Source organism: Aplosporella prunicola (genome assembly GCF_010093885.1).
Source record: "Aplosporella prunicola CBS 121167 unplaced genomic scaffold K452scaffold_24, whole genome shotgun sequence".
In the NCBI taxonomy this organism is placed as follows: Eukaryota; Fungi; Ascomycota; class Dothideomycetes; order Botryosphaeriales; family Aplosporellaceae; genus Aplosporella; species Aplosporella prunicola.
In genome coordinates this window covers 235,592-246,901 of record NW_022983552.1, presented here as the reverse complement: position 1 = coordinate 246,901, position 11,310 = coordinate 235,592, and the positions used below count along the sequence as shown (strand labels likewise).

At 37.0% G+C, this 11,310-nt stretch overlaps 3 protein-coding genes across 3 annotated transcripts; 1 reads left to right on the top strand and 2 right to left on the bottom strand.

Annotated features, from left to right (window-relative positions):
• Positions 1-5,326: 5,326 nt before the first annotated feature.
• K452DRAFT_361352 (uncharacterized protein) lies at positions 5,327-9,220 on the bottom strand. The gene is made up of 4 exons (XM_033546416.1): positions 8,808-9,220; positions 8,371-8,754; positions 5,897-8,319; positions 5,327-5,844 (listed from the first exon to the last, which is right to left on the bottom strand). The coding sequence occupies exons 1-4, from the start codon at positions 9,144-9,146 to the stop codon at positions 5,481-5,483; spliced, it is 3,510 nt and encodes a 1,169-aa protein (XP_033393990.1). The 5' UTR covers positions 9,147-9,220; the 3' UTR covers positions 5,327-5,480.
• Positions 9,221-9,375: 155 nt separating this feature from the next.
• Positions 9,376-10,311, bottom strand: K452DRAFT_361351 (uncharacterized protein; the record flags this gene model as incomplete). Its single annotated transcript, XM_033546415.1, has 4 exons — positions 9,376-9,635; positions 9,694-9,878; positions 9,925-10,092; positions 10,143-10,311. The coding sequence occupies 4 exons, from the start codon at positions 10,309-10,311 to the stop codon at positions 9,489-9,491; spliced, it is 669 nt and encodes a 222-aa protein (XP_033393989.1). The 3' UTR covers positions 9,376-9,488.
• Positions 10,312-10,472: 161 nt separating this feature from the next.
• K452DRAFT_290865 (uncharacterized protein) lies at positions 10,473-11,256 on the top strand. The gene is made up of 2 exons (XM_033541071.1): positions 10,473-10,900; positions 10,953-11,256. Exons 1-2 carry the CDS (start codon positions 10,797-10,799, stop codon positions 11,116-11,118), a joined length of 270 nt encoding a protein of 89 aa, XP_033393988.1. The 5' UTR covers positions 10,473-10,796; the 3' UTR covers positions 11,119-11,256.
• The last annotated feature ends 54 nt before the right edge of the window (positions 11,257-11,310 follow it).

Sequence of the window (11,310 nt, the reverse complement as noted above, 5' to 3'; positions counted from 1 at the left end):
TTTTATATATTTCGCTAGTAAATAAATATATTATAGTATATTATAAAAACAATTATAGAAAAAAAATTAAGAAATATATATTTATGCATTTAGAAATAATTTTTTAAGAAAATAAATACTTAAAAAAAATTATAAAAGAACCTTGAATATACTATTTGAAAAAATACATTCCTAATAAATTTTAGAAAAAAAGTCTTAAATATATTCTAAAAGAAATTAAAAATAAAATAAAATAAAATATACATTTATAAAATTCTAAAGAAAAATCTTAAATATATTTAAATATACGGCTATTTACTAAGATATATATATATATATATATATATATATATATTTTTCGTAAAATTTCTAAGATATATATAGTATTTCTAAGATATATATATCGAAAAAGTCTCTCTAAGATATATACTTATTTATATATTTCGCTTATAAATAAATACATTATAGTAAATTATTAAAAAAAAATGTGTATCTTAGAAAAATAATTGAAAAACATATGTATCTTAGAAATTTTACGAAAAAAAAGCGTATATCTTAGAAATATATTTGAGAAATATATATATCTTAGAAATTAGTTCGAAAAATTTTTTTATATCTTATTAATATTTTTTTTAAGAAAATATACTGCTATAAATAATAAATATACTCTTTTTTTTTAAAAAAAAACTAAATATACTCTTTAAAAATCAAATGTATTCTTAAAAAATTAAATGTATTCTTTAAAAAAAAAAAAAAAAAAATCAAATATACTCTTAAAAACTAAATACATTTTTTTTTAAAAAAAAAAATCGAATATATTCTTAGAAAAATATATTCTTTAAAAAAGGAAATATATCTCTTAAAAAGTCGAAATATACTCTTAATAAATCCTAAAAAAAAATTAAATATATTCTTAAGAAAAATTAAAATATACTCTTAATAAATTTTAAAGAAAATCGAAATATATTTTTTAAAAAAATAACTAAATAGAATACGTAAACGCCTAAAAGTAGAACTATATAAAATTAATCTCTTCTTCTTCTTCTTCCTGCGACTATAACCTAAATATAAGCTAGGAAAGCGTTATAACTTAGGAGTTAGGCTGGTTCTCTATAGCCGAATTCTGGGAAGAATTAGGCTAATTCTCTATAGCCGAATTTTTAGAGAAACCTTAAAATTCTTCTAAATTTTCTAAAGAATTCGAATTTTCTTTAGCTATTTTAGAAGAACTCGAATTTTATCTCCTTATTCTCCTAAAATTCGATCTTCTAAGATTAATTCTATATTAATTAAAGGTTTCCTAGCGTTACCTTTTAGCTAGGCGATTATAGCGACTAGCTACTGTTTCTTTTCGTAGGTATTTAGTAGGAGGTCGCCCTAGCTTTTTCTTTCTAGTACTATTTTTATTTAGCTAGGTATTATCTAATTCTAGCTAATTAAATAGTACTAGAGAAAGAAATCTTTTAGGGTAATAAATTACCGTATAAGAATTAATTTTCTAGCTAAAATTAATTAAATCTTTAGAATCTAGTTCTATAGTAGTAGCTTAAGCGTAAGTTTATCGATAGGGGAGCTTATATTCTATAAAATCTTTATAAGAATATTCTTTTTTAAGAATACGGCTATTTACTAAGATATATAATTTTTTTTCGTGTAATTTCTAAGATATATATAATATTTCTAAGATATAATATATATATAGAAAAAGTCTCTTTAAGATTTTTTTTTTAAATATTTCTAGATATTTCGATATATTATAATATATTATAAAATTATATATCTTAGAAATAAATTTTTAGGAATATCTTTTTTCTACATAAATATATTTCGCTTTTTTTAAATAGTATATTTCGCTTTTTTTTTTAAGAATATATTCTTTAAATATATTTATCTAAGAATTTATTTTAAGGAGTATATTCTTTTAATACTATATTTACTTTTTTTTATAAATATTCTTAGTTTTTAAATTTTATAAGGAGTATATTCGTTTTTTTTTTTAAGAATATCTTTTTAAGATTATTTTTTTTAAGAATATATTCTCTAAAAAAAATACTTCTAAGATATATATATATTTAATATTTATTTTTAAGATATATATATTTATATATCTTAGTAAATAGCTAAAAAAAAAAAGAATCAGGAGTATAATTTCTTTAAAAAAAAAAAGGAGCGAAAAAAAAAAATAAAAAAAAAAAAAAATTCTTTAAAAAAAAAAATATATATTTATATATCTTAGTAAATAGCTAAAAAAAAAAAGAATCAGGAGTATAATTTCTTTAAAAAAAAAAAGGAGCGAAAAAAATAAATAAAAATAAGAATATATTCTTTAAGAAAAAAAAAGAACTTATTATATAATTAGATACTAAATTTTTACTAGGTATAATTAGTAAATTTAAATTTATAGAAAAAACTATATAAATTTAATCTTACTATTTTTCTATATAGTATAAATAAATTTAATTTATTATATAGAGAATAGGTAGAGATCTCTCTATAGAGAATAGGTAGAGATCTCTCTATAGAGAATAGAAAACTAGCCGATTCTAAGATATTTAATATAAATTAGCTAAATCTATATTAGGAATTTTTCGAAACTCTACTATATTAAAATTAGATAAGTCTAATAAGCAAAGCTAGCTATAAGTTATTTTATATTTTAAATAGTCTAAATCTATATTATAATTTTTTTATAAGGGTAGAGTAGTAAATTAAATTAAATATAAATTTATTTAAGTTTATCTAATTTTATTTAATTTTCTCTAATATAAATTAGACGGATTAGAGTAGGATTTAAGAGATATAAAATAAAAAAGTAAGAATTTAAGCTAAATCTAAATAATAAATTACTCTAATTTATATTAGTAGGTATTAAACTTTTATATTTTAAAGAAAAACTTATAAAAGCCTATTTTCTTATCTCTTCTATAGTTAAGAACTTAGTTTTAATCAGAAATAGCTCTATATAGAGGCCTAGCTAGTTTAAGTTTTTCGCCTTCTTTTTTAGAATAGACCTAATATAGAGGTATTACTATAGTAACGGCCTATATAAATAGGTCTTAATTAGATTCTAGTACTCTATTTTTAGGCTACCTAAGCCTAGAAAGAGCCTAAAAAGACGTTGATATACTATAAATTAAAGGCCTATTACTAAGGTAGTATACTCTATATCTATCTATTCCTAAAAAGAAAGATAAAAAACTTAAACTAGCCGGGCCTTCGTAGTTAGTTTTTTTAAATAAAAAAAAAAGGAAAGTTTCTAGTATTATAGCCTAGTATTATACGCCTATTAAATTAAACTAAATATTAGGCGTCTAGTTCTAAGTTTTAGAATTTAAATTCTAATTAAACTATAAAATTATTCACGTAATTTTAAGTTCTAGAATATAGATTTTTTATTAAACTAAATATTTACATATAGTTCTAAGTTTTAAAAATTAAAGATTAATTAAATTAGATTATAATAGCGTAATCCTAATATAAATAATATAATTTTTTTTAAGAATATATTCGTTTTTTTAAAAGAATATACTTATTTAAGAATTTATTCTTTTAAAAGTATAATTTTTAATAATATATTCGGTTTTTTTATAGATATTTTTTTTAGTTTTTTTTTTAAAATTTTTTTTAGGACTCGTATATTCGTTTCTTTTTTAAGAATAAATTTAATTTTTTTTTAAAGATTATATTCGACTTATTAAGAATATATTTTCTAAAAAAAATTCTAAGATATATAATTTTCTAAAAACGGCTATTTACTAAGATATAAACAATTTCTAAGATATATATATCGAAAAAGTCTCTCTAAGATATATATATATATTTAAATATTTCGATATATTTCGATATACTATAATATATTATAAAAATATGTATCTTAGAAATAAAATCGAAAAATATATATATCTTAGAAATAAACTTTAAAAATACGTGTATCTTAGAAATTATTTTCGAAAATATGTATCAAAAATTATTTTTCTTATGAATATCTTTATTTTTTTTATTTTTTTTAAGATATATATCGCTGCTTTTTAAGAATGTATTTTTAAGAAAAAAATATTTCGCTTTTTTAAAGAACATTTATTTTTTAAAAATATATCTTTTCTTAAAGAATATATTTCGATCTTTTAAGAATATTTTTTTTAAAAAGAGTATATATGTTAGGAGTATATTCTTTTAATAATATATTTGATTTTTAATAAATATTTATTATTTTTTTTTAAAAAAAAAGTTTAAGGAGTTTATTCGTTTTTTTAAGAATACATTTTCTAAAAAAAAAAATGTTTCTAAGATACATAATTTTCTAAAAAAAAATTCTAAGTTATATAATTTTTCGATATTTATTTCTAAAATGCATATGTTTTTTTAAATATATTTCTAAGATATATAATTTTCGTAATAAAATACTATATATATAGCGTAAAACTCTAAGATAAATATATTTATATATCTTATAAATACTATATTTATGTTAGAAATTTTATAAAATATATATATATATATCTCGGTAAATAGCCGTTCTAAATTTTTTTTTCTAAGATATATATATATATATTTAATATTTTTCCTAAAATATATTAGTAGATATTTCGATTTTATTTTTAAAATATTCTACATATTTTTTAAAAATATATTTCTAAGATATATAATCTTAGTAATGAAATACTATATATATAATGTAAAACTCTAAGATATATATATTTTAGAAAATATTCGAAAAAAGTAAATATATATCTTAGTAAATAGCTAATAATCTTATTTTTTAAGAATATATTTTACTTTTTTTTTTCTTAAAAAGAAAATCTAATATAGTATACTATATAATAAATAGAAATTAAATATATATATTTTAGCAGATTGCTATAAAAGATAATAATACATTAGGAATTTTTCGAAACTCTACTATATAAAGATTAGATAAGTCTTATAATTAAAGCTAGCTATAAGTTATTTTATATTCTAAATAACCTAAATCTATAATAAAACTAATATATTTTTATAAGGGTAGAGTAGTAAATTAAATTAAATATAAATTAATTTAATTTTATTTAGTTTTTCTTAGTTTTTCCTAATATAAATTGGACGGATTAGAGCGGGCTTTAAGAGTTATAAAATAAAAAAAAAGTAAGAATTTAAGCTAAATCTAAGTAATAAATTACTCTAATTTATATTAGTAGGTATTAAGTCTTTATATTTTTAAATTAAAATTAAAATTCGTGATGTAGCTAACGGTATCCGAAAAGATACTATAATAATCCTAAGATATACCTATTACTAAGGTAAAAAGTGATAGGTAGTAGTATAGCTTTAGAAATTGGCCCTGTATAAATACTTGATAATAGTCAAAATTCGAGTTTAATCAATTCATTATGTTATCTATTTAGAACTCCAAAGCGGACAAAAAGCGCTTCTATATAATCGCTAAGAGAATGCTAATAGTAACCTCTGAATGATAAGGCATCATGCAACGGCCGGCAACCGGTGCACCGTAGCTTGTCAACTAATCAACGCCGCCCAGCAGCTTTATCCCTTATGTTTGTCATGGCGAGGGAAGTTGGCGTTTGAACACCTGCCGGAGGTGCTGGAGTAGACGTTCTTGATGGCACTTGGCTACGGTTGTGGGCCATGTGAGCCTTGACAAGGTGACCGGCAGCAAGAGCACTGCACAAACTGAGCTCACCAGCCAACACAGCTGAAGCAATTATGCGGGCAAGTTGACGGGCGTTGTCGCCAGGGTTGGTGGGATGAGCGCCCTTGACACCAAGAAGGTCAAGCATGGCACCCTGAGGCTCAAGTATAGTACCTCCACCAATAGTGCCGACCTCGATGGAAGGCATGGAGACAGATATTTGAAGGTTGCCATTCAAGCTTCAAAAGAATTAGCGCAAGCAACTTTCAATGGTGTTCTTGTAGGACTTACTTTTTCATCACAACAATACAATTGCTGCTCTCAACGTTTTGGGCGGGGTCTTGCCCGGTGGCCAAAAAGATGGCCGTGACAATGTTGGCAGCGTGTGCGTTGAAACCGCCGATACTACCAGCCATTGCCGATCCGATCAAGTTTTTGCTAATGTTAAGCTCGACGAGAGCATCGACATTGCTCTTCAACACATTCTTAACGACGTCGCCAGGAATAATGGCCTCGGCAACAATACTTTTGCCACGACCGTCAATCCAGTTTATGGCAGCAGGCTTTTTGTCAGTGCAGTAGTTACCGGAGACGGATATGATAGCCATGTCCTCAAATCCGGCCTCATTCGCCATGACGCTCAGAGCATGCTCTACGCCTTTAGAGATCATGTTCATACCCATAGCGTCACCAGTCGTGGTCTTGAACCGAATGTAGAGGTACGTGCCAGCCATTGCCGTCTTCATAGTTTGAAGACGAGCAAAGCGACTCGTCGAGTTGAAGGCATTCTTCATAACCCGCTGTCCTTCCTCGGAGTCGAGCCACACCTTGGCAGCAGCAGCCCTTGTCAACGTTTCGAAACCAACACAAGGACCACGGGTCATGCCATCGCCAATAAGTGCCGACACAACACCACCTCCAGCGTTGATGGCCTTGCAACCTCTGCTAGCGCTGGCGACCAAGACGCCTTCGGTGGTAGCCATGGGAATAAAATAGTTCTGGCCATCTATCATCAGAGGGCCAGCAACACCAACTGGAAGTGGCAGGTAACCGATGACGTTTTCGCAGCAAGCACCGTGAACAAGGTCGTAGTTGTAGCCCTCATATGGCAGCTTCGACTTTTCAAGGAGATTGGACGTGTGGCGAGTCGCATGAGTACGTGACACGACTGCTCGGCGGACCTTGACAGCACGGGTCTTGTCCCCAAGTGTCTTCTCCAAAGCATAACCAGGAATCTTGCCTTTAAGCGAGAGCTCGATGAGCTCCTCGTCCGTCATCAAGCTAACCTTTTTCTCTTTCAGCAGAAGCTCGAGTTCCTGCAGAGGGCGCTTGGGGCCGGTCGCTTGGTGGGCAGTCGACTTCATAACCAATCCATCTTCAGAATCATCGTCTTTGACAGGGTCAGGGACCGAGACGGGAGCCGGTGCTTCGTTAGCTGACGCGTCAACCAACTTGACATTGCTTGGCGCCTTGTCCAAAACCTCATAGTCCGCAGGGGGCTTGATGCCGGGAGGGTGGGTCGAGTCTTTGATAGACCAGCGAGCGGCATTGAAAAGGTAGCCGTTGAAGGCCAGACTGAGAGCCAGAGCAACAATAATCCACTTGCTCAGGACTGGATCCTCGAGGCTCTTCAAAACGCCTTCAACGACGCGCCCTCCCATGCCATCCATCAATTGATCCTTGTACTCTCCATCAAATAGACCAGATGCGTCCTGGGTAGGGGAGTAATGGACAGAAGGGTACTGGAGCTCATACTTGATTGGAGTCAGAACTGTGACAAGTGTGGGAGCGTTCCTTTCCTTGGCAGAAGTGAATATGGTGTCCAGCGCATTACCAGCAACCTTGAATGGATCCATGGCCGCAGGGGTGACCATGCTAGATAAGCCCGAGGAAGCTGTGGGCGTATTACGCCCACTCCTGAACGGAATCGTGGCGAGGTTGAGAATGTTGACGACAATGAAGCCCGTAACCATAAGAACCTTGAAGCGAGGAATGCTACTATCTCTCATCTTCCTCCCAAATACCGGTGTGTCGGAAGCCTGAGCGATGCTACCGTTAAGCTTGGGCCAGTCGTTGTTCGTGGCAACGCTCTCTGCCACACTTCGGCTGACGCCATCATCCTCGAGAGTTCTTCTAAGAGCAACGTGGCGCTTGATGCGGTTGATCTCGAGCTTGATGGTGAGAATGGCAGTATAGAAAGTCAGCAGCAGGAGAGCATCGAAGAACAGGATCCAGGCCGCCAAGAAACAAAACTGGCGCAGGCCACCCTGGACACCAGAGAAGGCGCCAGCAACTAGAATAAGGATTTCGACAAAGTAGTCACGGACTATTTCGAAGCCTTTCTCCTTGACAGCAGTCTGGACCGCGTATTGAATGGTCAAAGGTGCATTGTCGTTGCTGTTAGAAGACACCTTGCGGCGCGAATCGAGAGAGGCAGAAAGGACAGCCTTGGTCAGCACAATGGGTTTCTCGAAGCCAATGGTAACCACGAGAAACGGAAGACCCTCGGACAACAAAACCATGTTGATGGGCACGCCAAGCTTGGTGGTCACGGTAAGGCCGAAAAGGAAAGCAAAGAAGGACTGGAAAAGGACGGTGGCTGCAAGCCAAAAGTTGGACCCCAGACGCCTCATGGAGAGGAAGAGCGAAACAAAGGTCAAGTGCATGGACAGGTAACCCAGAGCCATGATGACAATGTCTAGGGTCTCAGCGTTCTGCCCGGCTGGTTAGAGTCTTCAGACAAAGGCAATGGTAGTTATGCTTACCTTGAGAAGGTCCAAGAAAGAAGTCCAAGAGGTTTCAGCCCATTGGCGCACGCCGCCCTGGTTGGCTCCATTCTTGACAGCTTTCATGATCCATTTCTTCTCCTCGACAGTGCCGTCGCCCGACTCTTGAGCCTCGGAAGCGTCCGCCGGGGCCGGAATCTCTTGCAAGGCAGCGAGAAACTCGGGTGTCTCATCGTAGGGGATGGAAAAGGCCAAGCTGGTGTCGTGGGAGATCTGTGAAAAGGCAGAAGACGAGCTAGGGAGCAGCTCGGCGGACGAGTTGCGCGGGATTGGAACGGCGTTTCCAAGGGGAGCGGTTTGCGGAGCGTTGGCAGGCGTCGAGTCGGGGAAGAGAAGGGTCAGAAGAGCCAGCTTGTCGGAGGACTGTTGCAGTTAGCAATTGGGCGCAGAGAAACACAATTTGGCAAGGAACTCACTTCTTCGGCGGCAATGTCGTTACGATCCTCTTCGGCTTGCCATTTCCACTCGGTGGCAGGGCCGAGGCGGAGAGTCTTGCTACCGGCGAGTAGGGTGTTGAAGTCGGCCTTGCTCAGGGCGCTGTCGGGCGAGGCGGACTCGAAGAGGCTGCTCTCGAGCACGCTCAGGTAGGTGGTGCTGGCGAGCAGGGCGGTGAAGACAATGGTGTGGATGGGATGGGTGCAGGCACGGCGACAGACGGCCTGGAGGATGGGCGAGATGTGGCGGTCATACCAATTGGGCCTCGACTTCTCGGCGGCGCCAAAGAAGCTGACGGGAAGCAGTTTGGCGCCCAGCATTTTCGAATGGCGAGCAGCGAGCGAAGACGGAGGAAAAGAAGGCGATTGGGGGTGTTGATAAGGTCGAGTACGGGGACACACGGCTCAGGCAGCGGCGCGTTCGCGTCCGTGGCCCGTGGATGAAATTGCACAGCAAAGAAACAGTGTCCGGGGGCCGCGTGGCGCGTCATTGGGCCGCGCCGCACACCGCTCGGGCGAAGGATGCGGCGGATCCAACGCACTCCCACCCACTCCTTCCTTGTTGTCACGGCTTCAGCCACACGAGCGCCACACCTGACGGTTCCCACGGGTTCCGTGCAATTTTTCACCACTTTTTCCCCATTTCCCCTTCCGACTACGGAACTAGACCGCAGGCGCCTTTTGCGACAGCGGCACGTCGCCCCCGGTCACCCCATCCACAAAGCCCGCGTCCGGCGCAAAGAGCATGACGTGAAAGTGCTCGACTGCGTGCACCGATTTCAGAGACCGCCAGTTCTTGAACCAGATGACCTGACCTCACTCAGCATCCAACAACCCCGAACAAAGCCCTGCGCCACGCAGCACTTACCTGTTCCGGCGGCACGCGCCTGCAGAACGTCTTCTGCACGTAATCGTCTATCTCCCTGCGCGCCCTGGGCGTCAGGTCGTCGGTTGTCGCATCGTCTTCTAGGTCAAACTTGGTCCACACGACCAGGTGCATGATCCGCTCGTCGACGCCGTAAGGCCAGTCGTTGTGCAGAATCTTAATGTCCTCTGTCTTCGTCAGCCAGGTACTACTCCTAAGGCAGGGCAGGCCGACCTGGGCAGCTGAACGGCGCGCCCTTGGGCGTTAAGTCCGCCCATTTCAAGCGCTCATTGAGGACAAAGTTCATGATGGAGCCGTAGTTCCTGACCAACTCCCACGTGTAATGCCGATATCTACGTAGCTCGCTAGGCTTGCGCACAAACTTGTCGATGCGGTTGGTCTCTACCGCCGTGAGCCAGGGGAAATGCGGCCATGCGCAGACTGCAACTCACTGATGATGGTTTTGACCTCGTCCCACGTCAGCGGCACATAGTCCGCATTGGGAGTGCCGATAATGCGGCGGTCCTTCTCCCCGCACTCCCGCAAGAACTCTGGGCACTCATCTGTCCAGAGGTCCCGCGGGACATTAACATTCCAGAAGGGCAGCTGCGAAGAGGACATGTTGTTCACAGGGGACGAGGTCAAGGTTGGGTAAGTACCAGGGATAGTCAGGGTGCCAGGGATCCAGGCACAGGTTGCAGGGGCCGATTAGCGAGCAGCTTACCGGAGGGCCAGTGCTCTCTTCCCGCAGCCGCCGATCAACCTCAAACATCACTCGGACCCTGTGGCAGTGACACTCGGCGTGTCGCATCCAGAATGCCGTGTGCTGAGGAATGCTGACAACCTACAATGTCAACGTCATCTCACTTCGTCCACGTATTATTCTGTTCTTCTTCCCCGTCATCGTCACTCAGCCGCACTTTCTTCCATCTGTCTCGGCCGCTGGCCGCCTTGCAAATAGTAGGTAACTTAGGAAATCATTATTTGCCGGCGTTTCGTTTCAGAGGAGCTTCACGTAAATTGCGTCCGAATTCAAACAAAACTTAGACGAAAGCTGCCATTCAAGTTGTTTCCGCAAGTCAACCTCCCTACACCTACATGTCAAAATGGCGACGGTTCGAGATTCCGACTTCTGGAAGCGTTTCTCAGCCGCCGTTCACCTGGACGAAGAAGCAACAGCACAGGCATCGTCAAAAGAACTCGCACATTCGTAAGGTATCCTACTTGCATGGGCTTCCTTTGCTCACTCTTACCTCACACAGAGACTCGTGGCTTGCACGTGAACAAGTAAAACGAAGACGTCGCTCTTTCATCTGCTGGATATTTTGGGTGGGCTTCGCGGGCTTTGTTACTGGTGTCGTCGTACTGGTTTTCTGGTTCGACTCTGCAGGTTTCTTTAAGAACCGGAAGAAAGTAGACGCAGAATGAGCATTGAACAGAGCCTTCCTACTTTGCTTGCCGACCCGAGACCTGGTCATGCCCACTTTCAGTGTGCGCCTTTGGCAATCAAACCTGCATCGCATCAAACCAAATCCCGAAATTCGGCAGGACAGAAACCAATCCGAGTAGTGATGAAATAGTCATCTGACTACTACTCACTTTACCGCCAAATGAACACTC

Excerpts from the sequence above, each read along its gene's own strand:
- K452DRAFT_361352 (XM_033546416.1), bottom strand. The coding sequence starts at position 9,146 with ATGCTGGGCGCCAAACTGCTTCCCGTCAGCTTCTTTGGCGCCGCCGAG. Across the intron at positions 8,320-8,370 it reads CTTTCTTGGACCTTCTCAAG|AACGCTGAGACCCTAGACAT; the intron begins GTAAGCATAACT and ends CCAGCCGGGCAG. Across the intron at positions 5,845-5,896 it reads TGTATTGTTGTGATGAAAAA|CTTGAATGGCAACCTTCAAA; the intron begins GTAAGTCCTACA and ends ATTCTTTTGAAG.
- K452DRAFT_290865 (XM_033541071.1), top strand. The coding sequence starts at position 10,797 with ATGGCGACGGTTCGAGATTCCGACTTCTGGAAGCGTTTCTCAGCCGCC. Across the intron at positions 10,901-10,952 it reads TCAAAAGAACTCGCACATTC|AGACTCGTGGCTTGCACGTG; the intron begins GTAAGGTATCCT and ends TACCTCACACAG.